Here is a 23560-nt window from a genome sequence, read left to right as displayed (position 1 = left end):
TTTAAAATTTTTTTAATGTTTTATTTTTGAGAGAGAGAGAGAGACAGAACTCGAGAGGGGAAGGGCCAGAGAGAGAGGGAGACACAGAATCCAAAGCAGGCTCTAGGCTCCGAGCTGTCAGTACAGAGCCCAAGGCGTGGCTCGAACCCAGGAACTGTGAGATCATGACCTGAGCCAAAGTCGGACGCTCAACCGACTGAGCCACCCAGGCGCCCCATGAGACTAATGCATTTAAAAGAATTATTAGTTTGGGGCACCTGGGAGACTCGGTTAAGCATCAGACTTCAACTCAGGTCATGATTTTGAGGTTCATGAGTTCAAACCCTGCATCCGGCTCACAGCAGTCAGTGCAGAGCCCACTTTGGATCCTCTGTCTCCCTCTCTTTCTGCCCCTCCCACACTATTACTCTCTCTGTCTCTCAAAAATAAACATTAAGAAAATAAAAATAATAAAAAAATATAAGTAAATAAAAATAAAAGAATTATTAGTTTATGCTTTGGGGAACACAATGTATTAAGATATAATTCTGTGACATCAACATCCAAAAGAAGTGGGGATGGAGCTGTAAAGGAACAGAGTTTTTGTATGTTATTGAATATAAACTGGTATAATTTCAAATTAGTGTTAAAACTTTAGGATATTAAATGTAATCTCCATAGTAACCACAATGAAAATAGCTATAAAATATACAAAAGGAAATGAGAAAAGAACTCAAACATTTCAGTATAAATAACAGATTAAACTCAAAAGAAGACAGTAATGCAAAAAATGAGGGATAGAAAAAAAGTTAAAAACAAATGGAAAACAAATAGCACAATGACAGAAGTCCTTCCTTATCAGTAATTACTTTAAAGGTAAACTGATAAAACTCTACAATCAAAAGACAGAGATTGACAAAATGGATAAATACACATGATCCAACTATATGCTGTTTACAAGAGACTCACTTTAGATTCAAAGACACAAATAGACTGAAAGTGGAAGGATGGAAAAATGTATTCCATGCAAATAGTAACCAAAAGAGAGCTGGGGCTATTAATATAGCCTTTAGACTTTAAATAAAGCCTATAGACTTTAAATTAAAAAAGGTTATAAGAGACAAAGAAACACATTATGTATTAATAAAAGGCTTAATACAACAAGAAGATATAACAATTATAAACATGTGTACACCTAATGACAGACTATCAAAATACGTGAAGCAAAACCCAGCAGAATTAAAGGGAAAAACGGTTGTACAATAATACTTGGAGACTTCAATATCCTACTCACAACAATGGACAGAACAACCAGACAGAAGATAAGTAAAGAAACAGAGGATTTAAACAACGTGACAGGGGTGCCTGGGTGGCTTCAGTCGGTTAAGCGTCCGACATCGGCTCAGGTCACGATCTCGCGGTCTGTGGCTTCGAGCCCCGCGTCGGGCTCTGTGCTGACAGCTCAGAGCCTGGAGCCTGTTTCAGATTCTATGTCTCCCTCTTCCTCTGACCCTCCCCTGTTCATGCTCTCTCTCTCTGTCTCAAAAATAAATAAATGTTAAAAAAAAAAATTAAAAAAAAAACCAACAACATGACAGACCAACTAGATCTAACAGACATAAACAGAACACTCTACCCAACAAGAGCAGCACAGCACGTATGCTCTTCTTGAATGTACATGGTACATTTTTCAGGATAGACCATACATAAGGATACAAATGAAGTTTCAACAGATATTTTAAAAAGATATGTATCATACAAAGTGTCTTCTCCGACCAAAATGGGATAAAGTGAGACATCAACAAAAGGAAAATTGGAAAATTCATATTATGGAAATTAGCACATTTTTAAAATTTATGTCTCTTTAAAAAATGTTTATTTTTAGAGAAAGAGAGAGAGAGAGAGAGAGAGAGAGAGAGAGAGAGAAAGGAGAGAAGGAGAGACAGAATGTGAATGGAGGAGGGACAGAGAAAAGGGAAAGAGAGAATTCCAAGCAGACTCCACAGTGTCAGCACAGAGCCTGATGAGGGGCTTGAACTCACAAACCATGAGATCATGACCTGAGCTGAAACCAAGAGTCGGATGCTTCACTGACTGAGACACCCAGGCGCCCCTGGAAATTAGCACATTTTTAAAGAACAAATGGATCAAAGAAGAAATAACAAGGGGAATTAGAAAATACTTAGAGATGAATGAAAATGAAAATATCACATACCAAAACTCAAAGAGTACAGCAAAAGTGATGCTAAAGGGGAAACTGCTAACTGTAAATGCTGACATTAGAAAGTATTTATATATATTATATATATATATCTTACATATAATCTCAAATTAGCAACTTAACTTTGCAGTTAAGGAACTAGAAAAGAACAAACTAAAACCCAAAGCTAGTAGAAGGAAGGAAATAATAAAGATCAGAGCAGAGATAAATGAAATAAAGAACAGAAAAGCAATAGAGAAAAATCAATGAAACCAAAAGCTGAATCTCTGAAAAGATCAACACAACTGACAAACCTTTAGTTAGAAAGGCTAAGAAAAAAAAAAGAGAGAAGACCCAAATTACTAAAATCAAAAATGAAAGTGGCGATATTACTATAGATTCTACAAAAATAAAAAGGATTACAAGAGAACACTTTGAATAACTGCATGCCAACAAAGAAACACAAAACCTACCAAAACTAAATCATGAAGAAATGTAGGAAATATGAACAGACCTATAACTAGTAAAGAGACTGAATCAGTCATCGAAAATCTCCCAACAGGAGCACCTGGTGGCTTAGTCAGTTAAGCATCCAACTTCAGCTTAGGTCATGATCTCATGGTTCACAAGTTCGAGCCCCGCACTGGGCTCTGCACTGACAGAGTGAGGCCTGCTTGGGATTCTCTCTCTCTGCTCCTCCCCCACTCATGCTTTCTCTCTCTCAAAATAAATAAACTTAAAAAAAAAATCTCCCAACAAAGAAAAGCCCTGGATGCAATGGCTTCACTGGTGAATTCCACCAAACACAGAAGAACTAATAACAATTTTCAAAAATTTCCAAAAATTGATGTACTATAGTATCATTTTTCATTTTGGACTAGCAAAGGTCAAAAAGAGTTGACAGGGTTGAGAATATGGAGAAACAAACATTCTCCTATACTACTTTGTGGGAATGCAAAGTGGTACTCTCTATGGTCATCTGGTATGGTAGTATTTATCAAAATTACAAATGCACATATCCTTTGATCCAGCAATTCCACTTCTAGGAATTTATCCTAGGCGATACTGACACATGTACAAAATTATATATAAGGTTATTCACTGAAATACTGTTAATAGTAACAAAACATTGGCAATGACCCAAATGTTGATCAATAAAGGACTGGTTAAATAAATTATGGTGCATCCAAGCAGCAGAATGACTTTACATCCTTAAAAAGAACAAGACAATTCTTTATATGTTGACATGGAATACACTCTAAAATATATTACACGAAAAAAAGAGCAGGCAAAGAGAAGAATATATATTCATGTTTGCTTATATATGCATAAAGTATCCCAGATAATACATAAGAAATTGGCAATACTGTTTACCTCTGGGGTGGGAAGCCAAATGGCTGGGGAATAGGGAAGGGATAAAGATGTTTCAGTGTATTATCTTTTATAGCTTTGAATTTTGAGCCACATGAATATATTACCTATGAAAATAGAAAAATTAAACAAAAACTCCTTTGCCTTTTACCTTGACAAACAACAGCTCTAGTAGCAATCTTAATTCTACTTGTAAGACTAGGGGCCCCTGGGTGGCTGAGTCAGTTGAGCGTCCGACTTCAGCTCGGGTCATGGTCTCACAGCCTGTGAGTTCAAGCCCCATGTTGGTCTCTGTGCTGACAGCTTAGAGCGTGGAGCCTGCTTCAGATCCTGTGCCTCCCTCTCTCTCTGCCCCTCCCCTGCTCATGCTCTGTCTCTCTCTGTCTCAGAAGTGAATAAAAACATTAAAAAAAAAAAAAAAACTAGACTGACATTACTGAATCAATTTTTCCCCAATCCCTTTTATCCCCCCAAACGTTTTCGATGGCCCTAACAGAAGCACTGAAGGTATTCTAGATATAATTGTCTCCTCCCCACAGCTTTCATTTCTTTCTCTTAACTACTTTCCTCCATGTGAACTAAGTTTTCACATCACTGCTCCGCATATATGATAACTATCTTAGTAACTGCTCATGGTCACATCCTATTGAATTAATCCCAACAGTTAACCAGACTGGATTTGGGCATTTGGGATGGTCAAACTGAAGCCATTTTTCTTTCTTTAAATTTTAAGAAATTTATTTGTCTCCAACATATGCTTTTCCAGCTTCAAGTATATCTTATATCACTAATAACTTATTATCCTGGGGCAATAAATTAATACACTGCTGTTCTTCATAGCACACATAGCTATTTATATTGGGTGAAAAAAATGGGAAGAAGTTAAGCAAATACTCAAAATTACAGGTATGGAGAGAGCTTCAGGGGAATCAGTAGAAGTACTAGGTTCCACTTGGAAAACATTTCAAGAGTCATTAGGGCCAAACCTGGTTTGGTCAAGACCTAACAGAACTCCTAATGAAGTGATTTAGAGTCATCAAGAAAGGATTCCAGAACTGCAGCACTAACTGAATACAGGAAAGGAGCATCCCAAAGAGACTATTATTCCCAGAGATACCTGATTAAAATCTGTACTTTAAACATTTTCTAAAGGAGCTAGATTTATTTATTTATCTTTAAATACTTATTTATGGATTTTGAGAGAGAGAAAGAGAGAAGGAGGGAGAGGGAGAGAGAGAATCCCAAGCAGGTATCGTGCTGTCAGTGCAGAGCCCGATGCGGGGCTCAATCTCATAAACCGTGATATCTTGACCCGAGTCAAAACCGAAAGCCAGACGCTTAATGGAATGAGCCACCCAGGTGCCCCTAAAGGAGCTACATTTACAGTAAAGAGCTGTGGGGAGCATTTTGAGATGAGCCAGCATCCTTTAGGGAAAGCATTCTAGTGTTTTTTTTTAATTTTGTTTTCAATGTTTATTTATTTTGAGAGAGAGAGAGACAGACAGACAGACAGACAGAGACAGAGACAGAGCATGAGTGAGGTAGGGACAGAGAGAGAGGGAGACACAGAATCCGAAACAGGCTCCAGGCTCCGAGCTGTCAGCACAGAGCCTGCTGCGGGCTCGAATCCATGAGCCATGAGATCACGATATGAGCCAAAGTCAGACTTTAATCGACTGAGCCACCCAGGCACCCCAAAAGCATTCTAGTTTTAAGTGGATAAGGAGCAGGGAATGAGCATGTTAGATATTGTATCAGGTACTTATATTTGCTGAGTATTATTTTCCTATTTTAGAGATGAACAAACTAAGGCATACAAAAGTTAACAATACTCCAATGTTACAAAGCCAGTTAAGTAGTAGAACAGGATATAAATCCAGTTTTGATTAACTCCACAGCCCAAGTGACTTCTACCTCCCTAAACTGAAACATAAGCCCCCTCTGCATAGCTAATAGTACAAAGCCCCTTTTAAGGCTTTAAGTCAAAGCTCATTAATATCAGAGACTATATATAACACAGTTGTCTGACCTAAAAATCTTAAGCTATTTTAACTGATGTACAATATGAATGATACTGAAAACCCCTGGACTAGATCGCTTTCTTTAGAGGAGCTCTGCTATCCTCGACATGTTCTCATTTCATCCGTAATATTACCTCAGCAACTACACCCTGGCAAAGTCATTCTGTTTCCTGCCTTAAATCACACGGAAGAGACTGTGTGGTACTCTATGTACACAGCTGTGTTTTAATGTCACAGAAGACTTTTTTTAACCACATGAAGTAAAGTGGCATATGTAAATCTTTTCTATGTAAATCTTTTCTTTCAATTATGTTTGCAGGGCCTAAAATTTACAAAAACATTTTTTTAATATTTATTTTTGAGAGAGAGAGAGAGAGAGAGAGAGAGAGAGAGAACGCACACGCACGGGCAGGGGAGGGTCAGAGAGAGAGGGAGACATAGAATCTGAGTTGTCAGCACAGAGCCTGACGTGGGGCTCAAACTCACGAGCCATGAGATCGTGACCTGAGCTGAAGTCGGAAGCTTAACTGACTGAGCCACCCAGGCACCCCAGGGCCTAAATTTTTTAATGATAAAAATGCCAATACCATGCTTGTAAATTTAATTCATTTTTACCTTTTTCTTGCCTGTTACTGTCCATTCTTTGAGTACTTCACTGGCGCTACCTGTAAAAGAAACCAACTACAGATTTTCTCTCCTACCACATCCATGGTCAACAAGGTAATTAGTGTCCCTGCATTTTGTAATTGCTGGAGAATTTCCAAAGTTCCTAATAGGAAAGGTTAAGGTTCAAGTCTAAGTGCTAATATGATGAGATAATCCTATCATATTTACCTTTTGGAATATCTGTCCATTTAGCCCCCCCCCCCCTTCTCCATGTAATTTCCTTTGTAAGTTCTTCTAAGAAGAGAGAAACGCAGCCTGACCATTTGGAAGATTCTTTTATTTATAAAGCTTAGACAGTATACAAAGATAACTGGTTTTAGCCCAAATATGCTATCCTCTCCCCTCTAGAAGATCAAATACCATTTGGCTATGTTGCTTAAGAGAGAGCTATACACTATTCTAGACCCAAATACTAACATTATAAAGAAAACAGATGATGATAAAGAAAAACCTTACAGTATTTGGGTCTGTTTATTCTACACTGAGAAATTCAGGACAATAGAAACAGGGAGACCTAATCTGACGTTGATATTTAACGAAGCAACAGCTTCAAGCAAAGTTTTTCTCAAAACAAATTATGTGGAAAGAAGTTTATAAAACACTCCTCAACTCTATAAACTGAAGCCTTGGCTAACCCCACCAATCTTCCATATGTCAGACAAGGAAACTCAAACCCTTACATTTGAATCACTTGCAGGAACCACACTAAATAGCATAGCAACCTGGAAGAGAATGTGGAGTCCTTGAATTTGACATCTGTTGCTGGGCTGCTGGATCACTGCTTTGTCACTAAGAGGTTCTTAAATTCTTATTCAACCCAATTCCAATCAAGTACCTTATACCACTAGCCATACTATTTGTTCTTAAAACCAACAGAGAACATTTTGAGTAAAATGATGGCATTTTCTCAGCTTGTCTTTTATTCTAAGATATCACATAGCTTATGAATGATACTTCTAGGGCTGAAAGAGGTATCTTTAAGAGATATCTTTAAAAAAAATGGCATGGTACATTATGTTATCCTGGGGTTCGCTATATCATCTATAAAACATCAGATTGCTGAAAGAATGTTAACAGAAGTTTGAAGCAACGTCTATTTGAACAAATACAAACTTATTAAAAAACGGAGTTAGGATTACCTTCCATGAACGCTTGTACTGTTTTGTCCACACAATTATCAAAGTGCTGCAAAACCAGGATGATTTCATTGTTGCTCTTATTGGGAACTATTGCACGCACTGCATTTATCTGGAAAAGATGACAGGGTTATTTAATTCTAACATCAGTTCGTCAATTGGCAACTGATGCCTATTATAGAAAATAACAGAAAAAGTGATGTTTCATGTTTAACAGTATGTATCACTCTTTAGTGACAGTGAGAGTACATACAACCATCTCACTGAAAATGATTAACAGATGAACGATAAGAGCACACAGAAAATTAATTTCAAAACTTAGAAAAGGAGAACATTTCTAGAAATGGAAGGTATGTGCCAGATTTTATTTCAAGAAAGGGTGGTTTAATTAGGTATCAGGTATTAATTTAGCATCAACATTTCCTCATCTCAGCATACTGTGGAGAAAGGTAAATAGTTTAACGAGCCACCAACAGTAACAACTTAGATTTTTCAGTAGCATTTTTCAAAAACTTTTTTTTAATAATTCAGAATTTATTTTTTTAATGTCTTTATTTATTTTTGAGACAGAGAAGAAGCGCAAGCGGGGGAGGGGCAGAGAGAGAGACAGACAGACAGACAGATACAGAATCCAAAGTAGGCTCCAGGCTCTGCGCTGTCAGCACAGAGTCTGACACGGGGCTCGAACTCACAAACTGCGAGATCATGACCTGAGCCAAAGTCGACATTTAACCAACTAAGCCACCCAGGCACCCCTCAAAAACATTTTTACTTCATATCATTTAATTATATAATAACACTATAAGGATAATTTATTATAAACTGTTTCGGGCATACAAAACATAATGGACATTCACTACATGATAATCAGCTTAATAAAATAAAATAGATGGCAACTGAGGCCCCCATGAAGTCCCTCATGAATCCCATCTCCCTCCTCTTCACAGAGATTTTCTGCCTTGAATTTGGTTTTATTCTGATACATGTTTTCGCACTTTTATGATGTATGTATATATCATAGGTAATATATACTATTGTTTGCCTTACATAAATATTATCATACAATACATGTGTATATGCAATTCGCTTTTTTCATATAACATTGTTTTTTTAGATTTTTGTGTGTGTTGATAAATGCATCTTTTATTTATTTGAACCGTTACACAGCATTTCCATTGTATGAATATAGCCAATTTATTCATTCTGTTGATGGGCACTTACATTGTTTCCAATATTTGGCTGTTATGAAAAATGCTGGAATGAATATTCCTATGCTAATTTGCTGCTGATTCTTCAGTGCCTAAAACAATGTTTATCACATTGTAAGCAATTAAAAAAAAGAAAAAAAATCATATCTTCTTGGAACAATGAGAGAAGGTCTCTATTGTGTAAAACCACTAGAATTCCTGAATATCAGAGCATCTACAAATTCATGACATAATGCCAAAATGTTCTTTAAAACAGATATGCCGGAGTGTCTGGGTGACTCAGTCACTTAACCGTCCAACTCTTGGTTTCAGCTCAGGTCACGATCTCATGGTTTGTGAGTCTGAGCCCCACACTGGGCTCTGCGTGGACACTAAGGAGCCTGCTTGGGATTCCCTCCCTCCCTCTCTCCCTCCTCTCTGTCTCTCTCTCTCCCTCCCTCTTCCTCTCTCTCTCTCAAAATAAACAAATAAACTAAAAAAGAAATAGATATGCCAATTTTGTCAGACTTATTCCTAAGGATTTTTTTTTTAATTCAAGTATAATTAACATACAGTGTTATATTAGTTTCAGGTATAGAACATAATGATTCGATGATTCTATACATTTCTTAATGCTTATCAAGATAAGCGTACTCTTAATCCCCTTTATCTATTTCATCCATTCTCCTCCCACCCACCTCCACTCTGGGAGATTGGAGATAAAAAATATACTATTTACAACTGCTATTCTGTTTTCCTTTTGGTATATCAATTTAATACCCAGCAATTAAATGAATTAAAAGGATTTGATGAATTATTATAATTTCTAACTTTCTTAGCTTGTGTATGTACATAGAAAATAATAGTATGGTCTACAAATAACAACCATTTTTTTCTTTCTTTCCAATCCTTCTAATTTTCATTTCTTGTCTCACTGCAAAATGTGAAATTGGCTATTTCTCCAAGAAGACCTGGCTCTTTTTGGTAGGCAGCAGTAGTTAGAAACCAGTATCTAAGAGCTAGGTATGTTTATTGTTACTGGGGAGTCATTATTTCTAGATTTTTTTCAGTGGATAGAGTTAGGAGATTTCATTTTTTACAACTTGAATTCAAAATAATACTTTCAATTCAAACATAACATTAAAAGGCTTTTTCTTATATAATTTTAAACATATCTCTCTTCTCTGTATGCTGTTTCAGGTCCTAAAAACATTAAATTATTTACTAATTTGCTTTATTCTATAATATTGAAAAATAATATTAATAAACTACAATATAATGTTAATAATGATAAAACACACAATTTAAGATTTGTTTTCAATCCTTTTGTATATTTTTAAAAGTCTGTTTATTTTTGAGAGAGAGCACAAGCAGGGGAGGGGCAGAGAAAGGAGACAGAATTCCAAGCAGGCTCTGTGCACGTGTTGTCAGTGCACAGCCCAACCCCAAGCTCAAACTAGTGAACTGTGATATCGTGACCTAAGCCAAAATCGAGTCAGATGCTTAACTCACTTAGCCACGCAGACGTCCCTCTTTGTTTTTTGAAATATCCCTCTTAAACATGCATAGTAAGAATATTGTGTTCAGAAGTCAGTGGGAAGATTTGTTCTAGTTCACCCTTTCCCTAAAGGTGAAATATTTTTAGGATCTCAATTTCATGTAAGATCTTAGCTCCAATTCCTAACCTAGGACAAGCCTTGGGGCCCTGAGTGGTAAAACCCATTTGTTACTGACACTGGCAAAATGTTTCACAGTTACCTAGCTCAGGCTTAACACGCTGGTTTTTAATGCCCTCTATATTTTTGGCCCCCAGGGATTTCCTTAACTTTTTTGTGTTGGGCTATGCATTTTTTAAATTTGTATTTGTTTATGTATGTATGTATGTATGTATGTATGTATGTATTTATGTTTTAATTTATTTTTGAAAGACAGAGCATGAGCAGAGTAGGGGCAGAGAGAGAGGGAGTCATAGAATCTGAAGCAGGCTCCAGGCTCTGAGCTGTCAGCACAGAACCCAATGTGGGGCTCAAAACCATGAACCGCAAGATCATGACCTGAGCTGAAGTTGGATGCTTAACCAACTAAGCCACCCAGGTGCCCCTATGCTATGCATTTTTAAATCATGTATGTTACTTTTCATTCTGTATTTCTAGGTATTTTATAACAGGAATGTTTTCAGGTTCTTCAGTCAACCATATTGCTTGAAAAGGAAGTACTTTTATATATGAAGAGAAGTAAAGTGTCTTGTCTAATAAGCAGAGTCTGTATTACAACCTAAGTCTTTTTAGTACACTTGTTTTCATATCATTCTACCCTTTTTTTTTTGTTTGTTTCAGGCTTACTGAACAATGATAAGGTTTAAAACCATAGAAATGGGAAGGTATATAATGTGTAATCCAAAGAGGGCTAATTTGTAATATACATTTTTGAGATGAGCAAAATACTTAGTACTGATCACTATAAAATGAACTGTAGGCAAAACTTAGATACAATGATAAGGTAAGATTCTGATAACCTAAAATATGAAAGTGTTTATATTATTCAACCAATACAGTATATTTATGACTCTATAATCAACAATATACTTTTCTTAATAAGACAGAGAAAGCAATAAAGCTTTTATCTTAAGTTTTTCTCAATAAAACTCATTAAGGGTTATATTACTAAAAACACTTGGTTTTCTTCCATAGGAATATTACTTGGAAGAGCTATTTATCTTCTTGCACTGAATTCTCCTGGAGTTAAGAATCCTCTCCAGATCAGGGGCACCTGGGTGGCTCAGTTGGTTAAGTTTCTGACTTTGGCCCAGGTCATGATCTCAAAAGTTCGTGAGCTTGAGACCTGTGTACTGACAGCATGAAGATCTGGAGCCTGCTTCAGATTCTGTGTCTTCCTCCCTCTCTGCCCTTCCCCTGCTCATTCACTCTCTCACTCACACACACACACACACACACAAATAAACGTTAAAAAAAAATTTTTAAAAAAAATCCTCTCCAAATGAAAGATTCTATTCAAGTTGTTCCTTGAAGAATGTTGCCAAATGAGATACACATTTAGCCATAAGTATTATTTGTTATAATATTAACTAATATTTGTGATATTAGTTATGCAAAGAAAATCATATTTCACTTTCTAAATGAGTTTATGTAGCCACTGATTGTATTAGTACCTAAATTTTACTGTGATATTCAAGCTTACTATCCACAGTAAGTAGTCATACCTTCTCTTTCATGTTCTCAAAAGCTCCTCCTTGGGCCAGTACAGTATTGGACTGCAAATCAAAAATGAATCCTGATGTATCTGAAAGAATAAGAAGGAAAAAATATATTCAACATGATCCAAAACTAATATGTGATCCATCCCCAAACCATACCAGCTGATTTCCTCCCATAAACAATTAACAACAACTTAGTTTTGTTATTTTGCAAATTCTATTTGCAAATGACTTCATTTGGGTTAAAATTATAAAATCTGATTTAACTGAAACTGCCAAGAGCTTGAGAAAAACACTAAATACATCAACTATATTAGACTGTCCAGTAATCCTTGATATCTTTAACTATCCTATCTTAATTTAAAAGGCCCTTTTAAACTGTGGCAAGCAAATAGTTCCCCACGGTAAAATTTGACACTAATGAATCTGAAACTGTGAGTGAGCCTGAGAGCTTCTGTACCACTATTAATAACAATACATGAAACTAATTTCCATCTTCTAGACTGCACTACACATATCATGTTCTTAGACTACAAATCCCTGAATGTACATTCATGTTTGTATCCCCAACACAGTGCTTGATGAAGCAACGTACCTGAGTTTACACTACCAGCACAATACGGGAAAATTCAGTGCAAATTGATTGATTACAGAAAAGAGTTTGGCTTCCCTGTGCTTATAAAGAAAAGGTGATCTGCAAATTTAGTCAGTTTCTTTACCAGTGACTACGTAATCAATGAATTACCTCAGCCTTAACACTTGACAACCTGGTTTTATAATGAGATGCAATGGCAGGATATGGTTAGAATGCTTCCCAAATTCTGATGTGGATACTTATCTGGGGAAACTTAGGTTCAAATGCAGGTTCTAGGGTGCCTGGGTGGCTCAGCTGGTTAAGCATCCGACTCTTGATTTCGACTCAGGTCACAATCTCACGGTTTGCAAGCCCCACACTGGCTCTGTGATGACAGCACGGAGTCTGCTTGACATTCTCTTTCTCCCTGTTTCTCTGCCCCTCCCCCACTCGAGTGTGTGTGCTCTCTCTCAAAGTAAATAAATTTTTAAAAATGCAGGTTCTGATTCACTAGTTTGGCTTGTCACCTGAGATTTATACTCTAAGGTAGTATCAACATTGCTGATCCATGCACCATACTTGGGAGTAGCTTGGGAGTTAGAATTTCAACAAAGCAAGTAAAAGGAGAAATTTTGAGAAAAGAGGCTGCTATGGTCTAAATGTTTGTATGCATCTCTCCTGCTGCTACTCACCGCACCCCCCGCCCCACCAACACATAGCGCTAAATTCATACGTTGAATTCCTAAAGTGTTAGTGTTATATAATGGTGTTATGGTGTTAGCAGGTGGGGCCTTTGAGAGATGAATAGGTCACGAGAGTGGACTCTCATGATGGGATTAGTGCTCTTGTAGAAGAGACCCCACAGAGCTTTCCAGCCCCTGCCACCATAGGAGGACACAATGAGAAGTAGTCTATGACCCAGAAGAGGGCCCTCACTCAACCATGCTGGCACTCTAATCTCACACTTCCAGCTTCCCAAACCGTAAGAAGTAAATTTCTGTTGTTTATAAGCTACCCAGTCTATCACAGCAGCCCAAACAGAATTAAGATGGAGTATAAAAAATACAGTAATATTTTAGTACACTTTCCAAATTCTTTTGCTATGATTATAGATGTGTTTTAATTAAAGCCTCTTTTCAGGGATAAAAGGTAAAGCATATAGTCAATGGTACTGTAATAGCATTGCATGGTGACAGATGGCAGCCACACTTGTGGTGAGCACAGCATCATATATAGACTTGTCAAATCGCTATGCTGTACACCTGAAACTAATGTAACAAACACTGTGTGTCTGATATACTTCAAATAAAAAAATGAATAAACTCTTTTACAGCTTAATCCTGGTTTTCAAATACTTCCTAATTCCTATGGAAGACTGGTAATTCATAAGGTAGAATGATAACAGCATTTTGGTACCAGAAGTGGAAAAGAGGATATGAATAGAGTCAATGTCATTCCAAGAAAAACTATGCTTGCCAATTACCAATAAAACCATGAATTAATTTAGATTTAACTTCTGTAATACTGGCAGTTTTGAAACTATTACTTAAGTTAAAAATTAGGTTGCACTTACCACAAACTCAGTGTGTAAGCCTGAGTTTTCTAGATGACTACATAATATGGTTAATTCTCAATTATCTTTATTAACTGAAAAGAAACACAGTATATAAAGATGAAAATCCTATACGGTCAAAATACTATCCCAGCAACTTACTCAACTGCTATAGGTTAGTCAAATGATTTAACTTGGAGGTTATAAATACTCTCCTCCAAAGACATATTAATAAGCAATGAGATGATACAAAGGACATCGATACTCTTATTAAAGAATCACACCATCAACTTCTTTTAAGAAAATGAGGGTAGAGTGAATGAAAAACAGCATTTTGGGGCCTATATTTAAATGAACTATTAGTATTACTAGCTTCTTATACATTATCTAACACTTCATTTTTTCCTTTTTTTTTTAACGATTACTTATTTATTCTGAGAAAGAGAATGTGCTCTCGGGTGTGAGGGAGGGGCAGAGAGAGAGAGGGAGAGAAAATCCCAAGAAGTCTCCACGCTCAGAATGAAGCCCAATGCAGGCTTGATCAAGATCAGGATCTGAGTTGATATCAAGAGTCAGACACTTAACCAAACCGACTGGGCCACCCAGGTGCAAAATAGGGATTTTTTTCCTTTAACAACACATTAGATGAGACAAAGTACCAGGCAAATAAAGATTATTTCTGTAAACACCTTCAGCTATTGCCCCTCCCCACCAATTAGCATAAGTATTATTAGGGTTTGTCTGGCATACATACCAGTTAGGATAATGATTAAAAATACATAAAGCAGCCAGGATCCCAAGAGGAAACAAATGGCACACTCAAATTGGGGAATCTGAGGAGAGTTTAATAAAGGGACTGTTTTCAAAGGTGCCAGTAAGGAATGGGGAAACCAAAAGATACAGTGCAGTACCCTTGGCTAATAACAATAATCTACACTGTTACTCTGAGGTTTTAAAGAGGTTTAAGGAGGGGCGCCTGGGTGGCTCAGTCGGTTGAGCGACCGACTTCGGCTCAGGTCATGATCTCGAGGTCTGTGAGTTCAAGCCCCGCATCAGGCTCTGTGCTGACAGCTCAGAGCCTGGAGCCTGCTTCGGATTCTGTGTCTCCCTCTCTCTATGCCCCTCTCCCACTCATGCTCTCTCTCTGTCTCAGAAATAAACATTAAAAAATAAATAAATAAAGAGGTGTAAGGAGAAAGCAATTACTGGAAGCCAGAGACACAAGGCTCTTTCATCTTTGTTTCATCTGGTATGGAGAGGGCCAGAGGACTATAGCCAAGATCTTTGGTCAAAAGACAAGGTAAGCCCATAGTAACCCCCTCAGGAAAAGATTGGGAAATAAATACCACTACCTCACTGATCTCCCTGCCTCTGATCGCCCGCGTATGTTGCCTACTGATCTAACCCAACTAGAAGCCGGAGGGCAAGAGAGCTGTTGCGGTAGTGCACCATACAGGCAGTCTCCCAAGTTATAAATGCCAAGTTCATATTTACATTCTAAATCATAAGTTCACCAAAACTAAAAAGCAATAATTTAACATCTTAACTTGCCTACTCATCAGCTAATATTGCCTCTTTTAACAACCAACAACTCAAGTACACTCAAAACCCTGCCTCCATGAACTGGAGCTTAAGTGCCCCTCAGCATTATAGATAAAGTCATTTTTAGTTCCCATCAACAATATTTAACAATTCTCTTATTTTTTCATGCAAAGAAAGCTTAAGATTTACTTAATTCCACCGGTAGGAAATCAGGCAGGATCTCATCCTTTGCTATCTATTCTTTGATAGCAAAGTGTGTATGTATACTCTGCAAGAAATAAATTTTTAAAGAAAATGCACAAGACTCGTAAGTCTCACATAAGACTCATAAAGGATACATGGAATTCTTAAGACTAAGCTTTCTTACCATTTATTTCACTCTATCAGGGACCACCTTTGAAGTTTCTTGGAATTATTTCAAATAGCATATATTTAGGAACATTTTGGATAAAGTATGTTATTTACAGGGTCACTGACATATTTGTAAATAATGCAGGCTTTGCTATTATTGTTTTTGCTGGCTTCAAAAATCAGGCAAAAGTCATTTTAAGCACTGAGGATTACACAGAAATATCTGAGTCTGATTATACCATGCATCATACCAAACTTGAACAAGTTTTCTTAAATTGAGGTATAATTGACATATATATAAAATACTATATTAGTTTCAGGTGTACAATGTAATGGGTCGCTATTTATATATATTTTGAAATGATCACCACAATAAATCTAGTTAACATTTGTCACCATACCTACAAAATATTTGTGACAAGAACTCTTATGATTAACTCTCTTAGCAACCTACAAATATGCAAGACTATTAACTAGAGTTACCATGCTGTACATTATATCCCTAGGATTTTTTTATAATTGGATGTCTGTACTTTTTGACCCCCTTTACCCATTTCACTCCCCATCCCAAATCCCCTCCCCATAACCATCAATCTGTTCTCTTTATCTACAAGCTTGGTTTCTTTTTTTTTCTTTTTTCTTTTTAAGATATCACATATAAGTGAGATCATACGATATTTTCTTTCTCTGACTTATTCACTTGGCATAATACCCTCAATCCACATTGTCACAAATGGCAAGATTTACTTCTTTTTATGGCTAAATGATATTCCCCTGTCAGAATTTCCTTCCTTTTTTGAAGTGGATTTATTTTGAGAGAGAGACAGCACAAGTGGGGGAGAAGCAGAAAGAATCCCAAGCAGGCTTTGCACGGTCAGCGTGGAGTCCGATGTGGGGCTTGATGTGGGGTTCAATGTAGGGCTCAAACTCATGAACCTCAAGATCATGACATGAACTGAAGTCGGATGTTTAACCAACTGAGCCACCCAGGCGCCCTCCTTTGTTTTTAATACTGAATAATATTCCTCTGTGTGTGTGTGTGTGTGTGTGTGTGTGTGTGTGTGTAGAGAGAAGCATAGACGGGGCTCAAAGCCAGGTATGGAATAAGTCTAAGGATTCTTACAGAAACTACCGAATTTGTATCTTTGAATTCAACAAAAACTTATGATTTTAGATTATGTTTTTCCATGAATATAGATGATGGTAAATTACTCTATTATCCCTTCTGACAAGTGAAGAGAAACATCTGGGAGGGAATTATAATACCTCCCAGAATACTTTAATTTTACAATGATAAGAAAATCAGTCATGGTATCATTTCTCACCCAAACTCACACAATGAGAAACCTACAGCAGAATCAAGGACAGACTCCAAACTTAATGCTATACATTAGTGTTGTAACTCACCACACACTAGTTCTCAAGTTGCCATTATTTTAACAGTACCTTAGTACATCACCTTTCTTCTATGGATCTCAGATTCTTGTTATTACTCACTGATATTCCTTACACATGCATAAAACAAAGGGGATAACAAAATTATTCATATTTCACCACAATCAAAGAGAGGCCACAGAGGTAAGATCTTCCGATTAAATGCAGATAAGCCCACAGGAAGAAAGCCTGGATGCACAGATTACCTAACAAGGGTGATGATCACTTGTCATATTTTCTCGAACTAAATCAGCTTCCTCTTAAAAATTGAAAAGTAGGGGCGCCTAGGTGACTCGGTTGGGTTGAATGTCTGACTCTTGATTCCGGCTCAGGTCATGCATGATCCCAGGGTCATGGGATTAAGCCCTGCATCAGGCTCCACACTGAGCATGAAGCCTGTTTGGGATTCTCTCTCTCTCCCCTCCACTGTCCCCTCTCCTGCTTGCATGATCACACACATACTCTCTAAAAAAAAAAAAAAAAAATCAAAAATTAAAAAAATTTAAAGGTAGACTCAAGAGTTTAAGTGTGAATTCTTACAGAAGTGTATCTCACGAACAGTTAAATAACCTAAAGTTCTCCTTTAGCCTGAACACAGCCTACATTCAATCACCTAAAAGAAAACAACCAGTGTCTTGAAATTTTTTTCTCATGCCAATTTTGAAAATAGTCCACGTATAAATCACCAATAAAATGGCAGATAGAGTTCAGTTTCTTCTTGTGCACTAATTACAAATATGGGAACAGGAATTATATTATATAAATGTGACTGCAAATAAAAGAAAGTAATTGTCACAGACATGACTAGCTATGAAGCCTAGGGTATATTCACAACCTCAAAACTGAAGAGGCCACCAACTTCAATTTCCTAGGTGAATTTTCTCTTCTGCCAATTTACCACCTAAGCTTGGAAGAATTATGACTGTTTTGGTAAGAAAAAAGGCATATATAAAAGATAAAGATGGGGCGCCTGGGTGGCTCAGTCAGTTAAGCGTCTGACTTCGGCTCAGGTCATGTTCTCGCAGTCTGTGAGTTTGAGCCCCACATCAGGCTCTGTGTTGACAGCTCAGAGCCTGGAGCCTGCTTTGGACTCTGTCTCTCACTCTCTCTCTCTCGCTCTCTCTTTCTCTCTCTCTGGCCCTGCCCTGCTTGCACTCTGTCTCTCTCTCAAAAATAAATAAACATTAAGAAAAAAAAAAAAGATAAAGAGAATGTGTAAGTGATGAAAAATCAAGCTTGGAAGAGGAGCAAATCCTAAATGGGAAATTTAGAAAAACAACTATGTCAAAATGCCATTTTTAAAGATGTCTAGTCTGCTTTAAGTAATTCTACTATGGAGTACTGTTATAGCCTTCTGGAATGCTAACACTTTTTTATATTTAGTTCTTTAAAAGTTATTTAAGAAACTTCCATCTCGGTTGTCAGTGGCCAAATACAAAAATCTTTGCAACCTGAACACAGTAGGTTGCAAGGATATAGACTTACAGTCTCATCAACTGGCCTTTCCAGGCATCTCAGATGACTACTGCTATGGTTTACAGGTTCTGAAAAATCCACACTTCAACTACCAGTCAATCTGCTAAGTGGGTCTTCAATGGAAAAAAGCAGCCTTATATTTCCCTATTTCTCCTTCATTTATCATATAGTCTTAACGACTGTTTAAATTTTTTTACTTTGTTCCTTTGAGTGCTTCTTCAACTACATTCTGAAGGATATTGTGCTGCTTCTTACAAGACAAAGAAATTACACTGGGAAATTTACAAACTTCTAGAATTAGTTTTGATTTTTCCAGGTAAAGCTTGCTAGAAAATCAGAGTTTTTATTAACGACACAAATGAACAATTAAATCCTACCTTATTCTTACCACTAGATTTTCCTAGGTTTCCATCAAGTGCAACAGAACAAGCTTCATTCATTCATTCATTCATTCATTCATTCATTCAGAGAGAGGGAGCGGGGGCGCCTGGGTGGCTTAATCCGTTAAGCGTCCCACTTCAGCTCAGGTCATGAACTCACGGTTCGTGGGTTTGAGCCCCATGTCGGGCTCTGTGCAGACAGCTCAGAGCCTGAGCCTGCTTTGGATTCTGTGTCTCCCTCCCTCTCTGCCCCTCCCCTGCTTGTGCTCTGTCTCTCTCTGTCTCTCAAAAATAAATAAATGTAAAAAAAAAAAATTTTTAGAGAGAGGGAGCGCACACACCAAGCAGGCTCCCTGCTGTCAGCACAAAGCCCGACACAGGGCTCGAACTCACAATGAGATCATAACCAGAGCCAAAGTCAAGAATTGGATGCTTAACCAAATAAGCTACCCAGGCGCCCCTAGAATAAACTTCTATTTTTTAAGTTAACAAGGATTCTTGAGGTTCTCATTATTTAAGAGGTTTACTGGTTCTAATAATAATTCTGTCAATTTCTCTATGAATTGTGATTGAATAGGAAATTCTGTCCACCTTTCCAAAACCTTCTTAGTAATATACCCTAGAGAATAGCCAGGAGGCAATGATATTTATTTTAATGCCCCACCTCTTCTGTCTCAATGCCACCTTTCATTAGTTTGGAATTAGTTCTCCCACATATGAAATGAAATGCATAGCTTTAAAAAAAGTTCTTTCCTACTCATTACCGCCCTACAGAGTCTGAGGAATTCTACAGCTTTTCCAGGAAAAAACCCTCAATTTCATAAATTAAAAGAATAAAGCATTTGAGAACTGTGATTTTTTTTTTTAAAAGAACACAAACAGGGGCGCCTGAATGGCTCAGTTGGTTAAGTGTCTGACTCTTGATTTTGGCTCAGGTCATGATCCTAGGGTTGTGGCACCAAGCCCCATATTAGGCAGTGTGCTGAGCACGGAGCCTGCTTGGGATTCTCTCTCTCTCCTTCTGCCCCTCTCCTCCACTCGCTCTAAAAAAAAAAATATTTAAAAAAAATTAAAAATAAAAGACACAAATCTTCGATTACTAAGATCAACTATACATTCTTTGCTGATTCTAGATCATCTCTGAGCTAATGTCTTATTCACAAAATCTTGTATGTAGTTCCAAGGTTTACATGAATTCAGTTACTTAGAAAATTATGAAGCCACATGATGACTACTATGACATCTTACAGCCAACTTTCAAGCTTTTCAATGGAATGGGACACTAAAATAGAATAAAAATTAAATACTTAGTTAAATCTTTACTTCTAAGTAGTGAGAAAAACTGTCATGAGTTTTATGTTTCTATTGGCTAATCTCTCCTTGCCTTTGGGGAAAGGGAAAAATAAATTGTGATGTGGCTAAAAGATGGATAGCCAGTAAAAACAGGGGAAAAAAGAGAAATCAAGGAATCTGGATAATCTAAAAACCAGAAAATCAGTTTGCAAATGAATCAAGTTGTATAAAATGCCTCTGTGTGAGTTGTTCACTTAAGTCTGAAGAAAAACATAGTTTTAGCTACTAAGGGTGTATTTTCAGTCTCTCTTACAAGTCAAACCCTCATTTGTAGATTTCAATAAAATTTCTCTAATAAGATTATTAACTCCTAGTTGTTATACAATATATGCCATAGTTCTGGGTTTAAGGTAGATTGGATGAACTGAATGCACTATTTTTTTTATTTATTTGGGGGGGGGGGGCAGGGGAGGGTAGGGCAGAGAAAGGGAATCCCAAGCAGGCTTTGCACTGTTAGCACAGAGCTGGATGCGGGGCTCAAACTCACAAACTGCGAGATCATGACCTGAGCTGAAATCAAGAGTCAGATGCTTAGTCGACTGAGACACCCAGTGCACTATTTTTTTTAATGTTTATTTATTTACTTATTTTAAGTGTGAGAGGGACAGAGAGAGAGAGAAAGAGAGAGAGAGAGACAGAGAGAGAGTCCTAAGTAGGCTCCACACTGCCAACGCAGAGCCCAATGCACAGCCTGTTCCTATCAACCTCAAGATCATGACCTGAGCTGAAATCAAGAGTTGGATGCTTAACTGACTGAGCCACCCAGGCGCCCCTGAACGCACTATTTTTTTAAAAAAATTAGTTCCTACTCCTCACTGTTCTTCAGATTCTCAAGAATTCTACCAGCTACCTCAGGAAAGAAACTCAATTCCAGTAAGTCAATGAAATCAAAACATTTAAGAACTATGATATTTAAAAGTCAAAGAAATCTTCAATTACTAAGCTCAGTACAGACTAGCTGGTAGAATTGCTGAATCTGAAGGAGAGTGAGAAGGAAATTTTTTTTAAACTGTGTGTTTCATTTCATATATAGAACTAAAGTTTATTTTTTTTTTTATTTATTTTGAGAGAATGCACATACGCACAAGCTGGGGAGGGGCAGAGAAAGAGGGAAAGAGAGAATCCTAAGCAGGCTCCATGCTGTGAGGCAGAGCCTGATGTGGGGCTTGATGTCACAAACCATGAGATCATGACATGAGCCCAAATCAAGGGCCAGATACTTAACCAAGTGAGCCAATCAGGCACCCCTAATTTCAGTCTAAAAAAATTTTTTTTTAAATTCATGTTTATTCTTGAGAGCGACAAAGAGAGCGCACGCACAAGTGGCAGAGGGGCAGAGAGAGAGGGGCAACACAGACTCCAGGCTCTGAGCTGTCAGCACAGAGCCCAACCCGGGTTTGAACCCACAAACCATGAGATCGTGACCTAAGCCGAAGTCAGATGTTTAATCAACTCAGCCACCCTGGCGCCCCTCTAATTTCAGTTTAGATCTGAGAGATATTCTTTTGTCACTGTAAAAGACTTTGCTTTGGATGTTCCTTCTAGCACTGTAGAACAATGAATATCTTCCCTTTCCAGCGCAGCCCATCCCCTGTGCTTCAAGGTACAGAAATGAACAAGTAACCCTAATTTCATGCTCTGTCTCCAACAAAACAATATCCTTTCTCCTAAAACCACAGCACTGCAAATCTGTCACTCTTTACTCATTAACCTTTATGCAAATAAGAATTAAATGTTTCTTCTTTCCTAAACCGCAAAAATTATGAATCAATTATCTACTTTGATTATAAATATTTCTATATCCACATAATTGTTATAATTACCACAAGGTAGACACTAGCTTTTAAGTGTTATACTTGTGAAGGTTTAAGACACACATTACCTACATAACACGCTTGTTTAGGCCCATTCTGTCCTAATAAAACATCTTTAAAAAATACTTTATTGCGAAATATAACACATTTACAGTGCACACACACACACATGAAGTATCACAGCTTGATAATTTATCACAAACACTCAAATACTACTACCCAGGTTAGAGAAATAAAACTGCCAGTACCCCAGAAGTTTTCCTTATGTATCCTTCCATTATGGTCTCTCACCATTCACCAAAGGCATGATTCTCCAAACTTTTCTTCATAGTTGGTATCACTGAAGAAGACACACCTAAGTATTATTGTATAGTTTTATCTATAAAAGGAATAATTCTGTGTGTATTTTATTTTTGGTGCCGCGGGTTGTTTCGCTCAACACTGTGTTTGTAAGATTCATGCATGTTTTTGCAAACAAATGTAGTTTGTTCATTTTCCTTGAATATTTATTTCATTGTATGATTATGCCATTGTTGATTTATCTATTCCGCTAAACAACTGATGGACAAAATGGTGAACAGTTCAGCTGTTTACTAGACAAATGATAGACAATTGGCTTGCTGCTAGTTTTTGGCCAATACAAATAATGCTGTTTTGAATATTCTTGTACAAACCTCCTGGGGACCTGGGAATGAATTGCTGTTGAATACTCAAAAACAGAACTAAGTCATAAGGTATGCACATCTTCAATTCTAGTATATATGTCAAACAGCTTCTCAAAGTAGCTGTACCAATTTAAACTTCCACTAGCAGTTTTTGAAAGTTTCTATTACTCCACAGACTCACATTCTTGGTATTGTTAATCTTTTTTTTAATTGTAGCCATTCCAGTACAAAGAGAAGTAGTATCTTGTTTCAATTTTCATTTCATTTCTTTTTACTTTATTTTTATTTCTTTTATGTTTATTTATTTTTGAGAGAGAGACAAAGTACGAGTGGGGGAGGAGCAGAGAAAGAGAGGGAGACACAGAATCTGAGGCAGGTTCCAGGCTCCATGCTGTCAGCACAGAGCCCGATGTGGGGCTCGAACTCACAAACTGTGAGATCATGACCTGAGCCGAAGTCAGACATTTAACTGACTGAGACACCCAGGCGCCCCATCTTTTTTTGTTTTTAATATTTTTTAATGTTTATTTATTTTTGACAGGAGAAAGAGATGGGGGGGGAAGGAGGGAAGGAGGGAGATAGGGCGAGCAGGGGAGGGGAAGAGAGGGGACAGGGGATCCAAGACAGGCTCTGTGCTGACAGCAC

General features: G+C 37.4%; 1 protein-coding gene across 3 annotated transcripts in view; it reads right to left on the bottom strand.

Moving 5' to 3' along the window:
- The window catches only part of SPATS2 (spermatogenesis associated serine rich 2), a 146978-nt gene that overhangs the window by 30946 nt on the left and 92472 nt on the right, over nt 1–23560 (bottom strand). For 2 of the 3 annotated variants that reach the window (XM_027036046.2, XM_027036047.2), the window contains exons 3-5: nt 11781–11860; nt 7377–7485; nt 6187–6236 (exon numbers count right to left, since the gene is read on the bottom strand). In XM_027036046.2, coding sequence (XP_026891847.1) covers nt 6187–6236; nt 7377–7485; nt 11781–11860 — 239 coding nt within the window. Of the gene's footprint in view, nt 1–6186; nt 6237–7376; nt 7486–11780; nt 11861–13921; nt 13984–23560 lie in introns of those variants that run through there. The other variant, XM_027036048.2, reaches the window with a different exon arrangement.

Source organism: Acinonyx jubatus, chromosome B4 (assembly GCF_027475565.1).
Source record: "Acinonyx jubatus isolate Ajub_Pintada_27869175 chromosome B4, VMU_Ajub_asm_v1.0, whole genome shotgun sequence".
NCBI lineage: Eukaryota > Metazoa > Chordata > Mammalia > Carnivora > Felidae > Acinonyx > Acinonyx jubatus.
This window is presented reverse-complemented; position numbering and strand designations above follow the sequence as displayed.